At 36.2% G+C, this 27,329-nt stretch overlaps 1 protein-coding gene and 1 long non-coding RNA gene across 14 annotated transcripts in view; one reads left to right on the top strand and one right to left on the bottom strand.

The window, feature by feature from the left end:
* The window catches only part of LOC101741553 (rho GTPase-activating protein 21), a 453,498-nt gene that overhangs the window by 205,864 nt on the left and 220,305 nt on the right, over positions 1-27,329 (top strand). For 3 of the 13 annotated variants that reach the window (XM_062670702.1, XM_062670704.1, XM_038013529.2), the window contains exon 1: positions 3,740-4,161. The exons of 8 other annotated variants lie outside the window; for them this stretch is intronic. In XM_062670702.1, the coding sequence (XP_062526686.1) occupies positions 4,135-4,161 (27 nt within the window). In that variant the 5' untranslated portion in view covers positions 3,740-4,134. Of the gene's footprint in view, positions 1-3,739; positions 4,162-27,329 lie in introns of those variants that run through there. 2 more of the 13 variants (XM_062670705.1, XM_062670703.1) reach the window with 1 other exon arrangement.
* Positions 1,707-13,190, bottom strand: LOC134199553 (uncharacterized). Its single transcript, XR_009974098.1, has 2 exons — positions 12,930-13,190; positions 1,707-1,939 (listed from the first exon to the last, which is right to left on the bottom strand). It is a non-coding gene; the product is annotated as an uncharacterized LOC134199553 (long non-coding RNA).

Here is a 27,329-nt window from a genome sequence, read left to right as displayed (position 1 = left end):
AAAGACTATGTCGGCTTGATAAGGTCGCCGACATCTTCCGCATGTGTTGGCCTGCTAACGAGAACCTATACATAGTCACGGAGAATAACAATTAGTATAATGTGACTCTTACTTTGTTGCTACGAAGCGTAGCATATTAGCTTCGCTATAGACAAGTTGAGAAATCGAAAGCATGTAACCTTTTAATATCTTTTTGAGTTAATGTGAGTCAACGTAGTAAAGCAACCGAATGCTATTGTGAATTTTGGTATGCTTTTAAATTTGTTGCTTAGTCCAAGTTAATGAGTTAAGAAATAATATGTGTCCTCCTTATTTCTTCGTAATATATGACACTTTTTTTCCTACCTATTCTAGTGACCTCGACGGGTCATACTAGTTTCAATTAACGATTAGGTGAGCTCACGGGGCTCTAACCTGGTGATGTTGCTAACACTAGCCCTAATAAGACCAGTGCTTCGCAGAATCTACTGCCAGGTCGGAACGCGACCCACTGAGAAAATCCCGTGAGAAACTCAGTGGGCTATGTCTGAGGGTTACACTACACTAATTATACATTTTTGATTAAAACTACATTTACGATTTCGATCTAATTGTATTTTATTATTCCGACGTTTCACGACGAAACAAGATCCATTATGCGAATTACACATTTAACGATTTTGCAATTTATTTAAGCTTCTAGCAAATGTAGGACACTAAAAATCACTTAATAAATAAATAAATATTTACTAACAATCACGCCACGTTAACTGGTCCCGTTATAAGTTCGTAAAGAACTTGTGTTACAGGTACCAGATAACGGAAATAAATATAAGATTTTTATTATACACATACATATACTTAATATACATCCATAACCCTGGAAAAGACATTTATATTTATCATACAAATATCTTCCCTTGGTGGGATTCGAACCCGCGACCCCCTTGTGTAGTGACCATGTCACTTACCACTACACCAGACGGATGTTAAAACTTAGGACTTAGGTTCTTCAAATACAATATTAATCGTAAATCTTTTTAATTTAATGTTTTCTTATGCTCGTGAGCTCACTTATGCTCATTAGAAGTTATAGTTTATATAACAATTACGGATAAATAACAATTTAAAGTAATATTTTATTTTAATTGGTTTCCCCTTTTTTTTTTAGAAAAATCCATGAAAAAAAGTAACTTACAAAATCAATTTTTTTGTATTGATTTTAAAAGAAAATATAGCTAATCTGCATTTTACCTACAACGCCGAACTGTGTTGCGCTCACATACACATCGATAACCATGACTAATATACGCATCACCAGCACACTGCGACATCACCGATCACTATGTAAGAGGACGCAACTTGGCTGACCTGGACGGCTATTTTTTTTTGTTGTTGCATAAATCGATTCACAAGCTCACAGCCCACCTGGTGTTAAGTGGTTACCGGAGCCCATAGACATCTACAACGTAAATGCTGCCACCCACCTTGAGATATGAGTTCTAAGGTCTCAGTATAGTTACAACGGCTGCCCCACCCTTCAAACCGAAACGCATTACTGCTTCACGGCAGAAATAGGCGGGGTGGTGGTACCTGTCCGTGCGGACTCACAAGAGGTCCTACCACCAGTAAATCAACATATCGAATCATCATTAAATTAAATCATCTTTAAATCAAGAATTGGTGAAAAACTCAGGAGGCTTAAACTGGAAGATATTTAAACAACATTTCCTTAAGCAAATAACCCGTACTTTATCCATTTAACATCGACATTTAAGTCAGTCACATTTTATCGTGTCAGTCGCTAAGGGCGTAGTGAAACTTGTTCCAAGCATTGTTCGCGCGGTCCTGGTTCGATTCTCCCGTTGTTTGTAGTGTAACTCGATAAATCTCGTTCACCGATCACTACGATGCAAAAGAGAAAGTATTTTAAGGAAATATCTCGGGTCGAATTGTCCATCTGAAACAAAATAAATAAAACTAAACCAGTCCCGTTTGTTTTGAAATATACGTAAAACGTTGCGATCTTTTGTAGACAGACAGACTGTCTTTCCAAAGACCTCTTTGTAAATTTCAAATTGATTTTTACTGTGTTTTTACAACATCCAAAACATTTCATAATATACCCCCCGAAGATAATGAAGCAATTCAACTTGAAACCGTTGGATTCTTCTCTGATGTGTCGTCATTACGTAAATCGTAAAGTCAGGAAACAGTAACAAGACGGAATTCGTGCGAACCGATTCTGTGTAGCCACTCATCAAATGGTCTTAATGAAAACCGACCGTGTAAAGTTGCACATTAACAAGCTTACTGGCATCGAAACGTCCTACCAACGCTATTTCCTCACGTAACATGATTAATGGCCATATTCGTCTGACCGGGTCTTCTGGATTCCTATTAAACGGTATCAGCTTTCTTCCATCTCCAATGACTATCGCGAATTTCAATCGTTATAAGTCCATGCATTGCGCTCTTATCTACCACATGCCATTAATTATAGCAATTATTGAAACGATGAAGAAAATAACATTGATATATGCATATATTCAAGGCTTCGGTTTTTATGTATTTGCAATTTCGATTGTATCTATGTTTAAAAATATAACACCACCAAAAGATTTTTTTATATTTTGTAGAGTGTACCGTTAATACGGGATCTTAGTCTAGTTAATTATGTATAGGACTGTAGCGAATTACGTTGAGAATTTCTTGGATAATCGGAAATCGCTAAAAACCGATGCGGTCACATGATTTATTTTAAGTTTTCACTGTTATTTAGAAACTTTGTAACTATATTGCTTGACGCTTGTACATTTAATATGGTTGGTTTTAGTGCAATCAACTGTAGCAACAAATCTAGTTGGCTTACAAAATGTTATTACGTCGATGATGTATGTTGATAGTGTCGCATAGCTGCGTTCTGTGAGGTTTACGTGATTCTAACGCCTTGCTTAACTGGTAGGTACCCAGTAAGGTTCTTTCATTATCTAACTTACCCATTAGCCATTAACGTAGCATCAGTAGTACGTGAGTGTCCACACGTTTTCGTCGCCTACAAGATTTAATGTTGTTTATACGTTTTAGTAAATGCACAGCTTTAGACTGAAAGGTACCTTGGAATGGGAATTTCGTCCTGTGGCCCACACGGGTAGGTAATGTGTTACGCTTTGAAGGACGGGGCAGCCGTTGTACTGTAAAAACTGGGACCTTCAAACTCATGTCTCGTGGTGGCTAGTAGTAGTATTTAGGTTGTAGATGTCTATGGGCTCCGGTAACCACTTAACATCAGATAGGACGTGAGCTCGTCCATCCATCTAAGCAATAAAAAAAAACTTGATTGATAAAAGACTGTGTATAATTAAACTCATAAATTCTGACTTGATTGAATGCCTTGAGATTCGGAGGAATATAAACAGCAATCGTGTTGACAAATTCTTGGCATCGATGGTTATTCTGAGTAATTTTGAGCCGCAATCAACATTGTCACGAGATACATACGCGTATTCGCAATATTTGTTCGTTCACGTTAATTCAGGATGCCGTAAAAGGCGTGAACAATTTCTGGAATAACATCAAAAAGTCATTGGAATTCAAGAGCAGGCTCGAAGCGGTCCGAAACGCGATGCGAGCGGGCCTTCTCTTTTTTGCAAGGGTAAAAAAAATAATTATGGATGCCGTGGGATGGGGGGTTGCGAAGATGCGGAGAATGGAGCCGAGCCATGACCGTTTGCGACGTCCGTCTGCGTCAGTGAGTACTTCAGTAGAGCTGTGCCCCGTGCGTACAGCGGTCGTGGTAGAGGGGCGTGACGTCTCGCGCGCCTTATATTGTACGCTGTCATTCGCGGTTTTCCGTCGAAAGCGCACGTGTCGCCGGTATCGAATGCTTGAATATTGACGAAATTGCACCTGTGGCCACGCGAATTTGACAGTGATGTGAAGGATCGTTGTATCATTATCATTGGTTCGATCGTACAGTGTTAAAAAACCCTTGATAAGTAAAAACGTGCTTAGTTTGTGTTTCGGCGTTGAAGTTGTTGTCGTGTGTTAAAAAAAAAAACGAATTTTTTTTAAGCACCATTCACAGGAAACTCACTAAGTGTCCGTTCCTATAAGAATTTCGGCGACAGTTAAAGCGTCAACATCGAAAGTTGGATGAACGCCAGCGTCTCCGGTACTAAGGTGAGGAATATCGGAATACCGTGGTTGCGAATGTATTTTCGTTCAGACTTTAAAATCGACTATATTAGTGTTATCTACATACAACACCGGCCGACGCCTTATCTCAACGGAACGTTTGTCGCATTTTAATATTTCGTTTACAATATCAAGTAATATTTCGTATTTTCAAAGTTAAATTACGCAGACATTCTGTGGGGCACGAACTAAATATAGTAATTATTACGCAAAGATAATGTCACTCCGGTCGTGTGATTAAGAGCAGATGCTTCGGTAATGGTGTTTTGTTTGTTTGTCTTCAATACAATGCCGGCTTTCAATGCGTCTTCTTTAAACGAAAACAATAGAACATCTGTTTTGCTATTATCTAATTAGTATTTCTGTTTGTAAATATTATTTAAATTTTCTTTAGTCACTTCCGTATATTTCGTAATAATATTTTTGTTAATCGCGTATATTGTTTCTGTTCTTATTTGAGTCGACTATTATCAAAGCCGGGAATGTGACTTTTGAACAATTATTGGTAAATCAGAAAAACGAATTATTGAATTTGTATTCCATTGGCAGTCACAAAACTCTTCTGCACGACATCTTAGATAAATAACAGGTTAAGTATTAACCTTTATTTAATGCAGGTTTTGAACCGTATTCTTTGAAGGAGACGATTATATTCGAATCAATCTGTATTGACATATCAATAAAAATTTTTTGTCCAAATGCACAGATTGCCACCTTTGATAATAGACGACTCATTTATTCGATTTCAACTATCCCATTTGAATCCAATTTCGAAAACGTACAAAAAACTGTTTTTTTTTCATTACAGTCCAATAAACATTCATTATCTTGTTTGTTTTTATGTAGTACTTTACAAGGGCGTAATGATTATGGAGCGTCTGTAGCCTTATCTGTACATACACCAGTACATATATACCTACAATTTAACGAAAATACTATTTAGATTAGCTCAAAATATAATTTATTTAAATCATATTATAATTACTACGAAAAATTATAATATTCATTTTATTTATCGTCTCGGTACATTTTAATGTTTTGTTACATGACCACAAGTTTCGTTGAATTAAATTTAATTCTTAATAAATATTAATAAAGCCGATGATTTATTCATAAAATATTTGTTGGTTCAAAACATGGCGACATGACTTACTTGTGGGATCTCGTTAAATTGAGACCAATTGATTCGTCACCTTGAAAAAGATGATATTCTTTGAGCTATTCGTTTTCAAGGCGAGAAGTGACAAATATTTCCATTAAAATAACAGCGAAACGAAAGTTTTTGGAGTTTACTCCTTTAGAATCGATTTACATATATAGGCCCGGGGTATGAAAATTATGGGGACCAAAATCGTACTAGCATGTCACACGAAATGCGTTATGCGCCTGATTGCGCATGTCACACGAAATGCGTTATCGCAGGTGACGCCGGGCTGCTGCGCCGGCAGTCCGCCACAAAGCCTCGTACTGATCGCGCGTTTCTCTCATTTTTGTATTTTCATATATTTGTTAGTCGTTTGTTTTGTGTCTCGTTAATTTGTTAATAATCTGTAGTGTATCGTGTTGTCGTAATATAGAACTATTTCTCGTATTGTTTCGTTTAATTTTTTATATCCAGTAAACTCCAGTCGTGCGTCGGAGCGGACACACACACTTTTTTTTTTTATAAGAAAGATGCCCGACGACCCAAAAAGTTCAGTAGGCACGCGGAACCGAGGCAGTAGTTAATTTAAATAATTCATAAACAATAAAAAGATAGATAAAGAAGACGATAAGAGCCCAGCAGACAGCTCGTCGCGTACGTGACTGACACAGCGATTCTTTAACATCTCCAGTCACGTTTGACACACTCTTGCGTGGACCTCTTTTACCAACGGAGGCTTTGTTATCGGCCATTCGTTTGCAAACATCGTTTCAAACGCTCTATCAAGACCTCCTTGCTTTAGGAACTCAGTTTAAAATAAATATGGTTCTTTTTACAGGTAGACGTAAATATATCCGAGACTCGATAATTTAGATAACGTGTTGTCAGAAACTTGTTCAAATAAATGCACGCGTTTGACTGATACCCGAAATCTACGCATATTGCACAGCTCAATGGGATCCTCGAGTGGCTCTGACTCAGGTACTTAACAATCGACCTCCCAGAAATAGAACCGTAGGATGAGTGTTGTCTACCTTTTGCTTTTTCGTTTGCACACCGTCACTCATTCAACTTTCGTATTGGCCTTCAGCCAGCACGCGGATGGCAAGGTTTGGGCCACTTTAACACGAACAGTATTTGTAGAATTGTATCACGTCGCCGGTCGTGACCCGCCACTCTTCATACAATTTTATGATCTCGAAAAACAGCACTCGACGACAAAGTCAAGTTTGTGAATACACATGTATTAATTTTTTTTTTCGTTATTGGTCTGTAAATTACATGTATTTTCGTATCGTTGGCAAAAGCACGTCTGACTGAATTTGCTTTACGAGTACCCATCGGAGTTCTGACGCGAACGTTCACATCAAAAGCGGCAACTCATTGTTACGTGTTTATTATTAGTTCTCATACACCGAACGTTGCGGTTGTGTATGAATCTACCATTTTAGTAACCTTGGCTCGTATACTCGTATTGTAAACGCAATTACTCATTTGATAACTCATTAATTTTTTCTGTCATTTACGAATCTGGCCCGGTGATCGTTTTGCGAGAAATCAATATTGATAGAATAGAAAAGCAGTATAAAACAATAGAATGACAGAGTGTGCAAGGATTTATTAGTGTCAATGGGCCAACATCTGACATATGGGGACAACGTGTGCACCAAAAACACAAGCGCCTCCATTATTCAAGGCGCGTCGTCAAAAACTGTAGCGAGAAATCAATGCCGACTCGTTTTTGCGACCAACGCGACGTACCGCCAATGTTTGACAAATTGTCGTAATTAGTTTCCGAATGGGGCAGTTTCACTTTCTGATCGGTCTGGCTAGATCTCACCAAAATCAGTCATTCTTTACACAGTATATTTATTATTTGTAACATATAAATCTCTAAGATTAAATTTTTATTTATTTGCAACTGTTTGGGTATGATTCATTTATCGCCATTTTTATATCAGCCTTTGACGACTGAATCGAGGTGTCAAATAAATCTATACTAATATTATAAAGAAGAAAGATTTGTTTGTTTGTTTTGAATAGGCTCCGAAACTACTGAACGGATTTGAAAAATTATTTCACTGTTTGGAAGCTACACTATTCCCGAGTGACATAGGCTATAATCTTTTTTGAAAAAAAAAATGGATCCTTACTAAAACTCCAATAATGTAACCCAAAGTGTAAAAAAATTACCTAAAATATTCTTTACATCGCGTGCCCTGCGAAAACTATTGATGATAGAATAAAATAATGTACTACGACTTTGTAGAACACGTTATTATTTACAAAAAGTGTCGCAACAGCATATGTCTAACTATTATAGTTATGTCGCAATAAGTGTTCTTTTATTTAAAAAAAAAAAATAGCAGAGCAGAGCCGAAGCGGGCCGCTAGTTAGCTATAAATTTTGTTGAAACACTGACACGAATACATCTTCGAAGGGTCAAACGGGAAAAAAGTGGAAATGTAGTGAAGCTAGAAAATCTGATCCGACCATAAAAGGGTGAGACGGGTTTTTAATGACTGTCGAAGTCATCAAGTAACGGTCGATGTGTGTGACCAAAAAAAAAACACCAGTTCGTCCCGTGTAATTGGCGGGCCTCGTTCAGAATGCAGCGAGCTTTCCCAAAAGGAAAGAAGTACAGTCATAAAAGCTGTCAGCATCATCAAAATAGAATTCCAAATTAACGTTGACAGCTTAAAGAAAAAATACTTTTCAGCGGCCAGTAAATATTATGCCGTTATTGAAGGTAGATGCAAAATTGAAACAGTTAATAAGGATAGTCCCGTTGGTTTATGTCATAACGCATATTAATAAGAAACGAACCGTAAATATAACTTTCATTATCGCACCGGTTGATTTATTATGATTATCCAATCTAGTTTCTGGTGTCAGCTCGTATGCTAAGACTCGTTTAAATGTATCTAAATTATTGTAATCAGTGTCGTTCGCTTGATGTATAACTGTGCGGCGTTAAGGTTATGACGTAATGCTCTTGTAACGGTAAGGCTAATCGTGAAGTCGAAATTCCTCCTTACATGTGGAATGCTTTAAAAGCTTTCGACCACTTCCTCGACCGCGTAAACTTTACCCTAAATCTCTTTTATGTTCGAAATATTATTTCGGTTTGTTTACATGTTTTTTGTTTTATGGTTATGTTAAAGATTATTCAAATCACTTTGTGAGTGCTTGGTCTGTTATAGGATATTGGAATAATAATAAGATTATTTTTAATAAATGAACTACCATCATACTTTTTTGTATTTGAAGTAATGTCTTTTAAAACGCAGCGACGTAGTTGTTTTTATCCTTTTTCGTTACAATCATTATGTAACTTGATAAAAACAACCGCGTACTAGTAGGTAATTGTTTTTTTTATGAATTAGAGATTACTGGTAGCCTAGAGGCCTCTCCAGCTTCACCAGGATAAGTGGGCGAGCAAAAGCTCAGCCACGAGGGGTGAGATTTGCTAACAGCTACCCGTGCGCCTCCAAAAGAGACCTAACAGCTAAGGGCAGCTGCTTCACGAATAAATCTACTACCGGATCGTAATCGCGACCCGCTGAGAAGATCCAGCGAGAAACTCAGCGGCTTGATGTATAGGTTAGGTTGCACGCCGAACTCTTTGCCGAGTTCGACGAGTACGGTTACCGGGGTCCATAAGCCTGCTCCTCGTGTTAGAGCTGAGCGCGTCTAATGCAAGGGTTAGTACTAACTGTGTTTTTTTTTTTCGTTTGACTATATAAGGAGTAAAACAAACGCCAGTCCAATAACTACGATAGATCATCGAACTGCGTGCCTCATTAGCGGCCATTAGCGTGCGGTCGCGAACTAACGCATGTTTACGCGATTTGTTGCGACCCGTTATCGCACGATACATTCCTATCGTACTTGAGTTATCGTTGCATGCTTACACAATGCTAGGCTATTATGTGCACATAAAAAAAACAACTCGTATTTGTAAAATTATAATGCCAAAAACATAATAATAGTAATGAACTGTGCATGAAGGTTATTGGCCTTAAAACGCCACACTGGCTGTTGCGGATTGGCGAGTCTTCTTTCAAGGGTATTGAAGTCTTTGAGGCCGATGGTATCCTTGCCTACATTGTTTGCAGAGGTTGGGATATTTCACCGCCGCCCGATACTCGGAATTAACTTTTACGGGTGGAAAGGTCGCGTCCAACCAACACAAAGAATGGGATGCTTTTGGAGAAACCTACACTCGGCATTGGGAGGACAGGGGTTGAAGAAGTAATTAACCGGGAACAAATCTAGCACGGTCATATATGTTCCCAAACTAGAAGTCTCTGTAACATGGGAAACAGAGACTGATGTGAATATACGTAATAAAAGAAAGCCTCACGGAAAGCTTAGAGAAGTTCGACAGTTTCTAGACACTGCCAAACTACAGGATTAAATTTCAATTTCAAAGTTTCGCTTAAAAAGCTTGTAAAGGCTTTGTTTAATACAATCAAAACTTTGGTCTCATATTTCGATGTTTCACGTTATGATGTCTATGGACCTCAGTAAGTATGTAAGACCAGGAAGATGTTTTATGTACTGTAAAGGGAATAGTGCGTATGATTCGTAGCAAAAATCGGCTGGAAACTTGTACAAGCTCACAAAACGTAATATTACCAGGGACTTAAGAAATTTCTAAGATGCACCTTGATCATAAAAGTCGTTTGTGAAAAGTTCTTTGAGACATCATTATTATTTTTAAGAAAAAGCTGTACCAGTCCCAGGATTCAATTCAAAACATTATCGATTTAGCCATGAAAATTGGGTAATAAATAACACAAAATCCATTTACCGATCAGTCTTAAGAAAATAAATTTCCTTAATTTTAAATCGAACGAAAAAACACTTTTCATTCGATTCGCGATGTAAAACAGGAAAAGATCCGAAGAGACAAATAGCAGGTGACCGGTTCTAGGAAAAAAGCAGGTGCCACCTTAATAGGGAGCTATAGAGAAAGGTGTTGCAAACTCAACAACCTGTCTTTTATAGTAGAAAACTATTGTGAATATATGTAATAAACATTTCTGAATAATTTATCAAAATACCGCTGTTCGATTTAGAATGATAGTGTGTTTTGTTTTTAGTTGGTAAATTAGGTTTACGATTCAGTTAAAGAAAATTATATAGCATTTTGTATATAGCTTTAGATGTAGAACAGAGGTATTTCATAAAAACTAAATAAAATAAAATAAATCAGTATCTACATATTTATATAACAAGATAATGTGTGTAGAATTTTATATGAACAAGTGTTGAATTGGAATTTCTTGTTGAGAATGAGAAATTCTATAAAAAAAAGCAAATATTATTTACAAAAAATTCTAAAGTAAAATAAATTAGTACAACACCTCTTTAAATATTAAAAAAAAGACGAACAAAACCTATGTTACAGAAAATAATAAATAAAAAAAATCAGGCAGCCGTGTCATTGGGTCAACTTAAAATACATTTTAAAACACACTTATAAATCAAATAGTGGGCTGTCATTTTGCGAATTCCGTAGACATTGTAATATGAACAACTTGTGGACGATATTGATATGTTGTTTAAAATAAAACAGTTCAGCTGATTCAAAATAGACGCAAAATGTAATTTTTTTTAATTTTAGCATCATTTGAAACTAACCTCCGATCCATGATATGATAACAATAAGTATTCTATTATTTTCAATATCATATTTAAACGTAAAGTTGTGATATATGTTGCAGTTTCTAAATTTAAAAAATCATTTGTTAGCTTAACATAGTATGGTCGGATTTCTTGTCTACCAATTTACTTGATATATAGTATATTTTAGTGTTTCATAAATATTTATATAATTTATCTTATCTAAGAACAATTATTCGTTGAATTATTTGCGGTCAATTAAAAACAGCTTAGCTGCAACGTATTGGACTTCAAACTTATTTAGCGGCGGGAAATGAGTAAATTCCATATACACAGACCGGAATTAAAAACGGCGTAAGCAACATTCCTAAGGCAATTTACCGGGAATGTAAAAGTTGACAGCAACAGTCTACCAACAGTTGATAGATCAGGTCGTCGGAATGGCGTTAGGAACGCGCACTGAATTAATTGCATTATCCGGTTATGTGTTTTTTTTTATGATTTAAATGCCACTTCCGATGATTGGAAGTAAATTTTGTCGCCAGATGGAATTGGATTACACGACAAAATTTAAGACCCCATCGCCAGTGGACTGTTTTGGTAGCGTTAATTTAATAGTAAAAGTAATTCCCAACGCACATAAGAATGCACAAGACGACCACTAGACAAGAATGCAGTGAAACTAGTCTAGATATTTCCTAGGTTATTTGCTAATTAATTTCTAAGATGCACCACAGACTGAAGACAGGAACAAATGGAGAAACCGTTGAATTATAACATTGCATCAATAATTCATTAATTAACCTACTATCGACGCCATAACGGGCCATCCTTCGGAAGCGGCTGTTCACTGAGTTATTGCTAGACGATTATACAGTTAATAATGCTCATAGCACCAATCGATAAGGTTCTAATTCGCTTGAACGAAATAAAAGATAAAACGATAGGTTGTTGTTTCGGTTTTAAATTAATAATTTAAATGTAGTGTGCAGTAAAACGCACATGTTCTTGCTTTTCAAAAATTTTTTAAATTATAAATTTAATACACGATACCGAATAATATATTTTTGTTATTTATATTCCATTTACTGTTCTCAATACGTAAACAATAATAGAATAGTTGAAGTTTGTAGTAGAAAATAACTAAAAAAGAACACCCTTTGTATGTTGCTGGCTGCTATGTCACGGAGCTCGGATTAGAGTCTCGGTCACTGTTAAAGATATTTGCCAGGAAAGGTTTGGGTATAAATTATTCCCGTTTATTTATTTGTTATCTATGGGTGAAACTAAGGCCGGTTTTACATCAAAAATTATTATATTTTAAATAAATTCCAATATACGTATAAGCTTGTATATACGTATATAAAAAATACGTAATATACGTATATAAAAAAATTGTGTTAGTCCACTTTTGCGCTGACGGCCTCATATAACAACTACTTTAATTATTACTTTTTTTGAATCGTTTTTAGATACTATATTATCATTTAATGAAAAACTCCAAGGAATTCCGAATGTTAATGCGTAATGATTCGTTCATTAGATTGGCAAAAGGAACGTAGACCATACAGCCAAATCCTATTATAATAAAAGCCGAAACCGTGTCTATTATATGAAAAGTGAAACGCTTGTGGAAACTGAATGCGGATATGAATTAAATGAAATGCAATTCAATGGAAATGGAATAGACAGCACGAAGGAGAAAATAACATACAATTAAAATGAAAAGTTATATTTTTTTCACTTTTCACCAGTCGTGGACTTCTACAGGTGTTAAATGTTAACGATCCAATATTATTACACATTTAAAAGTAATTACATAACTTGAGAAAGTCAACGTTCCCACCAAATACAAGATCACAAAAGATATGACCTTGACATGAACCCCGTTAATGCATTTTATCTCTTGTGATTATGGCATCCGGGCTTGAAACTCAATAATACTTTAAATAATAGCAAAATTCCAACCAAAACAAACCTCATTCCAAATCCAATAATTTAAATTTCACCTTCACAAATGAAAAGGAGGCTGCCATTAAAATAATAATTTTGCAAGTCAATTAGTCATTAGTGAAAACTCGGTCAGTAAAACCTCTAGCCGTCGATGTTCATAGTACAGTGATAGATCCAAAGAGATTGTTCGTATGGATAGCTCCTGAGATAATATATCAAGCGTTCGTGCATTATGGATAGACGGATATTCAGATATTATCAACGATCTGACATTAGACTGACAAGGGCAAACGTTTGAACTTGACATTGAATTCAGTAGAAACTTTTTTAATTCGTGGCAAAGGTTTCCCAATAGCCAGCCTGATTTTTAATGTTCTATGAGCAAGCTCAAGCATTTTCATATATTTTTTAAATTGCTACCTCCTTGATCCCAGGCGGATGTGTCTGGTCTTATTTTTAGCTAATAAACCTCTCTAAGCTATTGAACAAGCGGCAGAACTGCTGGTGAGCCACCGCTACTCTTGGACTTCAGCAATGCTAGATGCAAAACTAAGTCGCTTCCTACAAATGGTCTTAAATGAATTAGAAAAATTAGTATCACATTACGAAGTTTTTAAATAAAAACTAAACGTTTTAAGGTTTAAATTAACTGCGTTATGTCTCATTAGCGTGAAAAAGCGGCAGGTTCATGATTCACCGGGTACTGCGTGGTTACTGTAACGCCGTCTACTTTAAGACGAAGATTAGTTAGTAGACTCAATGGCATTAAAATTACGGTTCCCTTCCATACGTTGTCGAAGTATTATTTTAAAAAAACTTGAGACATTTTGGCGGTGTCGCGAGGGGCCAAGCTGTGCGACTTGTTTTTATTTTATTTTATTGCTTAGTTGGTTGGACGAGCTCACAGCCTACCTGGTGTTAAGTGGTTACTGGCTTTCATTAAACGTCATCTTAATTCGTCCATATCATTTTTTATATAACATAATATGTATGTAGTTAATAATTACATATTTATTAATAATTACATATTGTTGATGTCTTGGGCTCCAGTAACCACTTAACACCAAGCAGGCCGTGAGCTCTTCTAATCGTATAAACAGCAAAAACATTTTGAATTGCCTAAAATTCTACAAACTAAGACATAACGTTTCCTGACGATTATATTGAAGATTTTTCTGCTCCCCCAGCTGATGGATGTGGCACAGCTGACAGTGAAATCATGTCGTTATTTTAACAAGATCAAGAGGCCGCCAATCATAGTTTATTCAATCACGATTGAATCAAAGTTGCGGTACATTTGATGCGGGCTTTAGAACAGGAGGGAATGTTCGTTGGGGTTTGGCTGTGGGTAGTGTAGTTTTTCGTTGTAGAGGCTCGAAGTGACTACAAGTACTGACTAAGTAAAATTGGGATTTGTAGACGCATCATAATATGTTTCACGTTTTTTTCCCCCTACTTAATTGTTGGTAGTAGTAGAAACTCAGCGTTTCACGTGTACGGCACGTGGATGTTTATCTACGAGTATAAATATCATAGCCATAACTTATGAGGGAGCAAATTTACCCGTTTATAGATTATGATATATAAAAGTAGATGTGTGTATGATCCATATCTTAGATAAAGATTTCGATATAATTCCTAGAAAATCTTCAGATAGGTTATCCCACAAAGCTTGGTACACAATGAACTTAATCAAAGATAGTCCAGCAAAGCGACCTGCTTTGACTAGTAGAAAAGAGAAACGCCATGTTTTAAAGCTTAAAATGTTCCATTAAGATATGATTTTTTTTCCTGCCTATTCTAGTAACCTCGAGGGGTTATTCTAAATTCACCGAACTAGTAGGTGAGCTCACGGGGTTCAAACCGGGAATGTTGCTAGCACTGGCCCTAGCAAGAGCAGTGCTTCGTAGAATCTAACACCGGATCGGAAATGCGACCCACTGAGAAGATCTGGCAAGAAACTCAGTGGGCTATATGTCTATGTTAATTCACTCGTCAAGCCCTTCGTCGCAAGCAACGGGTTCGGCGAGGACGATGACCGGATGGTAGGATAAATAGGGTAGGGTATCTTAGGAATACTCAGCTTAGTATTCAATGTAAACGAAATTCCTCTTTCATTTGGATACTTGATCAAGTATGATGTAATTTCCGCCACATATTCCCACTACAGACACACGCTTCATCATAACTTTCTTAATTAAACTAACTTCATGAAAGCAAAGTTTAGTTCTCCATCAAAAAGTTAATATAGAAATTTAAGTCCTAACGAGCTTCAGTTAAGAACGAAAATAGCCTGTACGCTTACCGTATTAGTTACGATTCAGTGCTTCCTTTGGGGTCTGGTGACCCACTTTGCTCATTAGAGCGTTGGTCCTGTATATAATTATTGCAACGCATTATATGTCTGGAAAAGGTTGACTAACTTTGTGAACACGTTCAAAGAGAATGAACTATTTTTAACATGCTTTTGTTATTATTTATCTATGTGACGGAATCACTAACTTCAGCATATACGATTAAGTTGATATTCTGCTCACATATCAAATATGTACTACGAAATATGATGCGCAATATGAAACGCATCGCTGCTTCACGACAGAAATAGGCAGGGTGGTGGTACCTACCCGTGCGGACTCACAAGAGGTCCTACCACCAGTCTGGTTCGACTTTCTATTAAATGGTATTTATCTTTTCTTCCAGTTTTTTAATTAAAAATGTTTCTATAATGTTCATTATAAGCTGTTTACTATCATTATTTATTGGATTACCTGATTAGAGAAGAGAAGTGAGCGAACTCCTGCCTCTTTGAGTGAGTGCAATTAGTTCATTCTGGTTCGTGTCCATAGTTGGAACCCCATTCGCGAAGCCATTGCTCTTGAGTTATTAGGTTTCCTTCGGAGGCGCTCGGGCAGCTGTTAGCAAATCCCACCTCTCCTGACTGACCCTTTGCTCGCCCACCTGTCCTGGTGAAACTGGAAAGGCCTCCGGGCCACCAGTAATATTTCAATCTTAAAAAAAAAGAAGAAAAAAAAGTTGGAACCAAATCCTTCTTGTCCGAACTGCGATTGAGCGGGAAGTACTGTCATCAATGTCCTAGTTCTGCCGTGAAGCGAACATGTGCCGCGTTATAGCAACGTGGGCGTGCTTATTAGGTCCTGTAACTCCACGCGAAGTCCAAACAGTATTAGTACGTGCGACCGAGTTTTGAGGGGCACAGGATGTGAACAACAATAAGAAGTACGGACCGCGTTAATTACGTACCGCGCTTACACGCATTTCCTTTGCGGCGTACCACCACGCCACACATAAAACTCAGACATGATATAAACCATGACATTATATTGTCATTAAGTTCGAAAAGACAGTTAGTACCGCTAAATGATCGCTCGAATATACAGAAACTATTTTTGATGTGAAACATCTATAGCAGCACGTAAAACCGATTTCTGGCGTGGCGACGCATGCCGTGGCGACGCGTCGCCATGCGCAATCGACTGTGCGATTCTCTCCCACTCGATCCGGCGTTAAGCCATCTCTCTCGCTACACTGAGCTCGGATACCTATAGTGTATACTCCGTAGTGTATACAGTGTTGTTTACTACAGTACACATAACCTGTGTTTTACTTGAAAACAAATTATTTTTTCGTAATATTTTATTTTATCATTATGACATATTATTACGTAGTTCCTGTCACAATCTGTTCTTTTCTGCATATTACTTTTACAAAATAATGTCGATGTTTCACATCTGCCAGGCGTCCCGTGACGGCTCACATTTTTATGTTCAATTTCCCTAAATTCTGGTGGTACTTGGTAGAATTTATTATTCAATATACTGGCAACATTAAATCTCAGCTGGCGCCCTTTAACGTATTAAACCTACAAAGGTGATTTACCATTTTACTGTCTTTCTACCTTCTACTCGCTTGACTCTTCACAGAATAGTCCCAATCGTTACGTAGGTTAGAGGGACAGATTTAATGCGTATTAAAATCTCCGCCATATCTTCTTACTCGTATTTATTTAACTTTATTTAAAAAAAATATAGAGAATGTTTTTTAATCGATTTAAATTTCTTTGGCTTGCGTCCATTGAAAATAAAAATGTTAGCTTAGTGAGCAATTAGTGATCAGCAGTAGCGTAATATGTTAATCAATTAAATATTTACTCAATTAGCTACAGCTACATGGTCTACGGTATAGGATTACCATAGTTGTTGGTATAGTCCGTTTATTTTTTTTAACTTACAGGCAGCTAATTTTGCATCAATTTATATAAGCGAAAGCATTTATTTAAGAAAGCATTTATTTTCGCTACAGCAACAGCCAGCTTGAATAATCGCCATCGTACTCTATACCAGTGCATTTCTGATATTCTAAATGTAATCTGTGATACAGTCGCCCGGACCGCCTCTTATGGACTTTTTGGCGGGAACGCGAGGTGTGAAGTTGTGACATTTGTTTTATAATTTGTCTATTTAGTGTTTCTTCGGGTTTAAATGTGTAATAATGGTGGTTTATTAACTTTTTAATATCTGTGAAAGTGCACAAATGTGGGAAAATGACACAAAGCCGCTGGACGTAACTTCTCGGGATCCTTCAAAAAGTCCACTGAAAAAATCTTAGTAAATGACCACCATTTTACTGAGATTATATTTCATCCCATTTTATTTCATTTAATTTCATCCCTGTTGATTAATGTCTCAAATTAATCATTTCATTTCATTTCACTCATTAATATCATTTTTCATAAAAATATGAATATAAATTAAAATAAGACATGACTTTAAAGGTCTCAGTTACCAGGGCATAAAATTCCTTAAAAAAATATTTTAAATGTAATCTGTAACACAGTCGCTCTGACTGCCTCTTATTTGTTTATAATATTTAATGTAATATTAGTATATTATTAACTGTATAGCACCGGTGAAAGTTCACTGAACTCTCAGCAAATTTACATCATTTTACTGTAACTATACTTGAGACCGATATCTCAAGGTGGGTGGCGCATACGTTATAAATGTCTATGGGCTCCAGTAACCACTTAACACCAGGTGGGGGCTGTGGGCTCGTCCACAAATCACCACCATCTAAGCAAAAAAAAAATGTAATTTCGTTTCGTCTCATCTCATTTTCTCATTTAAAGTATGTATTTTTTGAATAATTAGAAATTTTTATATACTCAACAGTGACATCGCACGAAAGCAATTGCCATAGTGAAAAAATAGGAAGAAAACAGAAGCATTACCTATATCAGAGTTGCAATAAATTCCTTTCTTTTTCTGTCGATGACATTATGTAAATTTTAAATCCCCATTGCATTTGGACCCCTCAAATTATTCAGCCCTTGCAACTTTGGCATGCCTGTTGTATGACTGATTACGTCAGTGTCTTTTAATCTTTTAATCCTTTTTCTTTGAATACAGATAGTTTTGTTTTGATATCGAAACAAATTCAGACTAAGCAATTTTCTTAATAAATTAATAGAGAATATTATTTACTAATTGCACCTGATGAGGTGCCCTATAAAGAAATTCCAATTAATATTTTCCTTACATACCTATGACCAATTTTGACAAAGCAGTCAAGCTGTTCTCAAGTAAACTTCTTTTTATTCTATTGACATGTGAACGGTCTATCTGGTGTTAAACGGATAACGCCATAGACATCATTAAGTGGATGCCTGGTACTACTTACTGTATCACATAACGGCTGTCGTTTAAATAGAAACAGAGATTTTCTTATGCATAAAAAAATTTATAAATTAAACTTTATAATTTTTTTGTTTTATTATAAAAACAACTTTTAATTTTTAATGTCTCATTTTTTATTGTAATTATATTATTTCCGACGTCACGTCTATGAACACGAAAACAGTAAACCGTATTTGTGGCGTTGGAAAATAAACGAGGAAAATTGACAAAAAAAAACGGAATACTTTTAATGTAGCTAAGACTCATACAAACCAAAGAGAATAAATACTACATAGTTTTTTATTTATGATAATTTTTTCGGCGCTTTATATCGTTCTTGCGTAATCAGTGTGATGAACTCAATATATACGATTTGAATAATTAGAAAGATGACCTCTTAAAGGTCAGCGCACGCTGGTAGTGTACCGGAAAATATGTCTGCGTGTTATGTTAAATTAAGCTTCAGTAGTGGCCATTATTGTAATTTTGTAAATGTTGTCTTAATTTGAAAATATTGTTCTAGAAGCTATTTAATATAATGCTTAGTGAAAAACAAAAGACTCGAAATTTTACTGGTGGTAGGACCTCTTGTGAGTCCGCGCGGGTAGGTACCACCACTCTGCCTATTTCTGCCGTGAAGCAGTAATGCGTTTCGGTCTGAAGGATTAGGGCAGCCGTTGTAACTATACTGAGATCTTAGAACTTACATCTCAAGGTGGGTGGCGCATTTAAGTTGTAAATTTCAATGGGCTCTAGTAACCACTTAACACCAGGTGGGCTGTGAGCTCGTCCACCCAACTAAACAAAATATAATAATCACAATGATACATTGTTAGATTCCGCTATTTCCAATTTTACCCTCAAGTGCCTTAAAAACCCTGGATTAGTCGGCAATACCTACACGAAGGGCGCTAAATTGTCATTCGATTCCCCTTATGAAACGTTCACCGCGTCGTCCCTATATCCTGACGATTTATTGGCTCCACTGCGAACAATGACAAAGGAAAATTTATTAGGTGATAAAAACGAGTTTTTCATTTCTACACAGTCATAAATCCTATAGCTATTATATTTATGTCGTGAAAGCATTTTGTTTCTTTGTTTACCTCTCGTGTTAAACTAACGTTCGATGACCGATATGAGTCGATCGAATGTTCTGAGATAAAAATAATAATCGAAAACAACAGGTGAAGTACGAAAACTTGTTAAGAAAACGATAATAATATAAAAGAAATAAAGGAATATTGCTATGAAAAATTCTCGTATATATTATATTATGTATTAATTGTATTATTGGCTGTGGTTTCGCGCGCCGTAATGATTCCATATTCAAATAACTATTGAATGTCAATTGGTTAAATATTCGTTGTAGAGTGCGAATTTACTGTTGGATTAATCTAATTAAAAAAAGTGCTTCGGTTGTTGTATAACCTTGGTGTGTCAAATCAAATCAATCAAAACTAAATACTTACGAATTTAAAATAGAAATACATATATATTTTTTATTCGACGATTTTTGCGATATAGAAACTTCTCGATCTGCAAATACGGACAATAAAATGCATCAAATTACATTACCGATGCGTCCGCACGGGTCCTACACGAACGAGGGTTGCAAGGGGGTTGGTCCCTCTGGGAGCGTGGCGGTCGCGTGTGCGACATACGTACATAAGAATAATATATAATATGTATAACACTTATATAATGAATCTTTGATATCTTTATTAATATAGCTTCGATGCAATGCTTTTGATTGAGTCGTGGGAATGTTTACAAAAACAAAAAAATTTGGCAATAATGTGGTTTGTGGATAGTTTTTTTTTTTGGTTATCTCTCTTGACAATTCTAGGTATCTGTCAAATTCCTTACTATTGAAAATGTTTCAAATTACAACAGCGTAATAAACAAAGCAAATAACATTTCACATTTGTGTAAGATGAAAGGTGTTGTTAAGTGCTCACTATTGTTTTGCTGTGTGTGGGCGGACTTAGACGCCTAGATATTGAAACTTCAATGCCGTCATTACCTTCTGACATGAGGTTGAAATTTCAATTGTATTATGTTTGACGGACAGCATCATATATTAGCAGGATGGCAATATGAGGCTCACAATACCCTAGTAATCATTATAATTTTGTAATTGATCACTCAAGAATACACTGATAAAGGAATACAGGAATAATGCTACGCATTCCTTGGACAGCTCGACGTTCTAACTCCTTTCTACAATATGCCTTCTTCTTCTTCTTTCTTCAATCTTCTTCTTTCTTCAATATTCCTTCTAGTGTTAGCAAGTTCTCTTAGCCTCGATACCGCACTTACCCGTCCGCGCGTAGTTGCAATAGTCTCTTAGGCTACCGACGATGAGGTCGGGGAAAAAAGTCACATAGTGCGAAGAAGTACAGATAATATGGAAAAGTGCATAATTAAACACAATTTAGACGGTAAAAGACCTCGGGAAAGAAAACGTTCGTTATAGCAGACGGTCGAGGAACTCACCTCAAGCTCTCCATCAGGCCGAAGATCGTAGCTTTTTTTTCCTACCTATGCTGATAGCCTTGAGAGGCTATTTCAGCTTTACCCTAGCGTGTGGGTGAGCTTTCGGAGCTCAAACCGGAAGTGTTGCTATTACTAGCCCTAGCAAGAGCAGTGCTTCGCAGAATCTACCACCGGATCGAAAACGCCAGCCACTGAGAAGATCCGGCGAGAAACTCTATGGACTGTGTCTATGGGTTAATTTACTAGTCGAGCCCTTCGTCGCAAGTGACGGGTTCGACGAGGACGGTGACAGATCGTAGCAAGTGGAAGAGTTTTGCTGTAGCATTTCCATCGGAATAATGATCCGCATTAGTTGAGGCACGCCTTGAGGACTGAGGAGAAACATAATACTAGTGTCGTCTACTGTATAATGTGATATTGATAAGCCACGAGACAGTATTAAAGCAATAAAAACGGTTATTAAAAATGTCATTATCTATATATTTTTTGTCCGTTAAAGTTTATAAATTAATTTGCTTGTTTTCATGCAATTCGTCACACATCACGTATAATGGCTACCGTATGCGTACCGGGTACATATTAAACTTCTCATGATAAATACACCTATTAAATTTGCGTGTTGTAATTTTATCGTTTATCGAGAAATGTTGAGAAAGAAAACCCATATAGCTCGATTTGAACATTTTTATTATTTGTGATGAGATTTTTGTTATCTATGTTACTTTTTACTTTGGCTACTTTTTTACTTGTGCTACTAACAATTTTAAAGGTAATTGAACCGCTGCTATTGTAACTAGTTCTTATTTTAAAAAACTGACATAATTTTTTTTTTATTACAGTTTTGGTAATGTCGTCAAAGTAAATTCCGTAACCAGTTGTATTTTGTCCACATAAATTTCAATTTGATTTTAAAATCGCAATACGTAATCGTGATGCAAAGCACACGAAATTCATGTCCGTTGATTGATTTCATCACCCCATTGTCGCGTGTCGTCGAGCGTGAACATACGGAACGCTTTGTGCAACTAACTCTTTTGTTAAAATATGTATGTATAAAAAAAAGTCTGCAATAATGCTTTTGCGTTTTGTTCGTTGTGTGGCATTGTTTATTGGTCTTCATTATTCATGAAAGCCGGTCGAAATGTGTTTATGCTTTTCCGAAATTCGAAATTCAAAACGAGCGGAAGAGTTTCATTATTTTCGGAAATCTAAGCTAAAGAAAGCAAACAGTTTTTTTTTTAATCACCACCTTGTGCGATCGAAGGGATATGTGAAAGATGCAGCCTTTGTTTAGCGATCATAAGATTTATGGTGGTTTTTTTTTTTCAATTAAACTTATTATAACAAAAAAATAACCAAGATCTGACAATCAAAGTTCAGTAAAATATTCAGCAACAAAATGTATCTTTGAAGATGGTCGATTAACCAAACGTGACATCATCGCAACCTTACGCAATCCCTTTGTATTTTGATCGTGATAAATCTTTCCATAATACATATTTAACAGATTTCGGCTTATATAACAGATTTGGGCCCCCTAATGGTATCTAATTTGTCACGAGTATAATCCGTTTTGGTACAGCCGTCAGCTAATCGGTTATCTATGGTTATCTACGACTCTGACTTTTGACGTAGATGCTTTATTGCTGACTTTTAAAAATGAGACCCCTGAACCATCTCTGAAATTAACTATTGATTAAAATATAATAATAAATGAACAAGTTCGATAGCGGATTGCTAATATTTGAACAAAATTCATAGTTTTCATATCAATTTTAATTGACAGAGAAACAAATATGAAATATGTAGTAGTACACTATTATATTATACTGAGTCAACTAAGCGTCTTAATTTGCTTGGAAACCTCTGTAAGGATGTCCGAAAAGATGGATCGTTCCCAAATATATCCACGAGCTCTTGAACTGACAACTAAATAAATACAACATGTTTTTGGATTCGTCGCACATGCCTCCACAGGGGATACACTTCGGCGCACACCCTTCGGAAATAATAGGGTTGCCAGATAAGAAGTCGCATAAAGAATATTAAGGAAATTTATGTTTTTACTAACATAAAAGAGTATGAAAAGATTAAAAGAAGGAACAGGATGCGGATGGCCCTGCCATTTAATTCTGCAGCTAATATATCATGTAGGAATGTTCTGAACACTGCAGAAATAGTCAAACAGTAAGGTTTTTGTTGGGTGCGGTGAGTGCAATTCCAAACAATTGGCTTCGCCTGAAATTAAATAAATTCAAAAATAATCCTTTCCTACTGATTTTTTAACAAAATTTGATTTATTTACCAGCTAAATATATTTTAATTATTAATTGTACGTAGTTTTAAAATGAAATTTCAATATATTTTTCCAAAAAACATAATGGACGAAATAAAACAGATTGCACAAAAATGAGAGTTTGGGATAAAACTTATAAATATCACTATGAATTTTTTTTCAAGATTTTGTGAAGGCTCCGTTGTCTTGCAACCCTGTTGAAGACGAATAGTACCCCTTTGTCGAAAGCAGTTGAAACCGTGACTTTCGTGCTCAAAACCCGTGACCGCACATGACGGTGCATCACCTGTTCCTTACGTTCCCACGGACGGTTTCTCTACATTATTTACGATTTAGTCCAAAGACGTTCCTGATTCTCGGTATCTATAATACTAGGTATCTATAATACTAGGGAAGAACAGATTAGTTAAACACCACCCGCGCCTCTACCCTGCTCGCGTAGGGATCGGACGTTGGGCGAGTGTTGATTGAGGTTTGGTCTGTAGTCCTTCTGTTTCATATCCCGGTTCGATCCCACATCGGCCGATATCCGTAAATGGATATCTCACCGTAAAAAATGATAGATAAAAATAATAATAAAACAGCCAGACTATAATACAATACATAGCATTGGCAATTCGTTTGTGTCAATAAAAAAAGTTATATGTTTTCAACTTTTTTATAAAATCATTTTAATAATCAATATTATTATAATAATTTCGGAATAAGTTATCGCTTAATAATTTCAATTATTATTTTCAATTATCAATCCCACGATTCAATCAGCCTGCTTAGTTATTACATAGGATGCAATCAGTACGGAACTAGGTAAATTGGTTTGGTCGATTCTGTGCATTCGATGCTTGAGTTTTGTGTGATTTTCCAACTTTAAAGTTTCGCTTCATTTCAAAAGTCTTCCTCCTGCCCTCGTGCTACTGTGTGGAGTCAATGCAACATGTTATTTTCTTTCATACAGGTTTCATCTCTGGCATATCCTTTTTCACACATTCTACTCAAACCTTTTTAGGCGCCCCCTCTTCATATTACAGTCTACTTATGCCCAGGGTCTTTTTAGCCATATGATCACCCTCCCTTCGCTTAACATGCCCAAACCACGACAACCTTCGCTTCGAAAGTAGTTATGAAACTTTTACACGTGAGAAATGTGTTTCTTTAATTACGAGTGTACAATAATCACATTCTGCTCATACTTCAAAGCTAACAATCGACCACCACTGCGATGCGTATTTTGAGTGTAATTATTTCTCTCGAACTTATTCAAAAATTGATGATTAATCTTACATAAACAAAAATTTTAAAATCTTAATTTCGAAACTCCAGCATTGTGTTCAAAATTCAACCTAGAGACATTATCTCGGTAACAGCTGCATTATAGTGCAATTTGCTTATAATCTTCCAAACAGATCCCTGTTAAGCGCTGCCTTGACCCGGAATCGTGCTCGCTCAGTACTCCCGACGCACGCTCCTCGTGCCAAAGGTCTTGGAATTTCAGATTTTAACGGATAATACACGTTTAAATACTTTGGGTTGCTAAAAAAAAACGTTCGGTTGTGAAATTCAGGTTTTAAAATAAGATTCAAGAGGTTTGACCAGACCACCAACCATTATCACAACGCGTTTTATATTATGTAAATAAATTTCAACTATCAAAATAATTCCGTGTTAGGTTTATAGACATAAATAAAAACAACCGTATCAAGTCGATAAACGTAGGATTACCCGAAATGCTTTTAATCTTATCAAGAGGTTTTTATGAAATCATCGACTGTATCGGAATATTTTTTCTTATTTTACTTTACTGGCTATATATAGTATATTCGTTCTAGTACCGAATGTTAGAAGACTAATACAAGTAGTGGTGTTCTTGATTTGTGGTACGATAATCGTAAAAATGCCATAGATAATGATACATATTGGCACAGATTTCACTAAATTAACAATTAGGTGAAGTGCCGCGCAAGGAATTAGTCACCGTGATATTCCAATTGGTTTCATTTTAGTTCGGATGTCACGATATGTTAATTTACTGAAGAAATAGGGATTTATAAGTAACCTCCCAAATTAATCTTCGTTATCCATTTATGTTCAAGTAGTATGTAATTCTTCTTCTTTTTACCCTTATCCCACATTGCGTTTAGGTCGACTCAGCATACCCTCTTATGATGCTTGCATAGGTATTTGGCATTACATTTACAACTGGCCGCTTGTTTGCCCTCTTTGCATTGTATGTCCACTTATCCATTATACGTGCCATAGGAAGGGACTTTTTCTGTTTCTTCTTTTAGTTTTTCTTTTGCTTCATTCGTTTTTGTTTGATCTGATTGGCATTTTATAATTATAATGCTTTACGCTAAACATTTAGAATTTCAAATACTAAATGCAAAAAAAAAACTTCTTTCGTTTATTCAAAAAGCTGTAATTTAGCCTGTAATTTAACCACGGAAATTGTTGTTTGACACAATTTTTAACGTTCAGGATTTTCAGCTCGAATATACGGCGTGAATCCAGATATTTTTATTTCACTACAGTGTTCGTATTTAACGTATATGCCAACCACACACAAACCGTTCTAAATGTTGCTGATTCTCTAGTCAGCTTACCAAACTTCGGTTTGCCAAATTTTGAAATTTGGAAACTTAAAATTTGCAATCAATGTTCTATCTATCTGAAGTCGATGTGTGTATGTATGGGTTTGACTAGTATCCATATAAATACGATATTAAAGTGACGAAAATAAACATTAGGCTATAATTCTTGTACTATGTATATCTACATTTATTTGCTAAAGTAGATACTAGGTAAGATGAGAAATAGATACTAGAAAATATAAACTGTTCAAGCAGCCACAAAAATAAAATATCAATTTAAACAAACAATTATTGTGTTCATAGGCAACCTATACTTGTGAATATTATTCAGTTATTAGTTCACTTCGAACGTAAATATCTGATTGCTTTATGATTAATGTTTATAGTAAAATTTATAGTGACTAGAGATTATCAGCATCAATTTGTTACTTCATCGGAGATAACGAGTCATGATTTATGTCAATTACATAAATTACAGTTAATCGATACCAAATTCGGATTAGAAAATTCTTAATTAACGTTCATAATCGACACCCACTTAAAAGTAAGTTTTTTACAAGATTTGAAATTTACAGCAAAATATTTAGGTATTTGACTTTTTTTTATCGCTTAGTTGGGTGGACGAGCTCACAGCCCACCTGGTGTTAAGTGGTTACTGAAGCTCATAGTCATCTACAAAGTAAATGCGCCAGCCACTTCGAGATATAAGTTCTAAGGTCTCCAGTATAGTTACAACGGCTGCCCCCACCCTTCAAACCGAAACGCGTTACTGCTTCACGGCTAAAATAGGCAGGGTGGTGGTACCTAAAAAACTACTATGACCATTAACTAACGATTGGTTTGCTTCTAAGAAATATGAAAAAGAGATTTTTTTGTACAAAAGGCCACTCGATATTCCAATAGCTACGTAATTCTAATCACATTCGAACTAAATAATTCGTACTGAGGAGTTGGTTCACTCGCGTATCTTGTATCAGCCACTGTCTGTCTCTAATGCCACGGCCACTCAGTACACGTACTGAGTGGCCGGCTGATTCGTACAATGTACGAATATTTGCGCGCATGTGAAGGGCCGTCAAACATTCATTCGCAAACTTAGCGGCTGTGCAAATGGGTCCGGTACTTAATTTGCGAACCCGTTTACGCTTCCTTCTACACTTGTTTACGAATGTCTCACGAATTTCTCCTCCTTTTTAATTCGTCAATGTTGCGAAGGATCGCGGTTCACGCGCTTTGATGTCTGTTAAAAAACCGACACAGCTTGGAAAACCACGAATGCAGCGAAAACTTTGCATAATCATTTGCAAATGTCGTCCTACACTTGCGGGTATGCGTATTCGTGCGAATGT

Source organism: Bombyx mori, chromosome 10 (assembly GCF_030269925.1).
Source record: "Bombyx mori chromosome 10, ASM3026992v2".
Lineage (NCBI taxonomy): Eukaryota > Metazoa > Arthropoda > Insecta > Lepidoptera > Bombycidae > Bombyx > Bombyx mori.
This window is presented reverse-complemented; position numbering and strand designations above follow the sequence as displayed.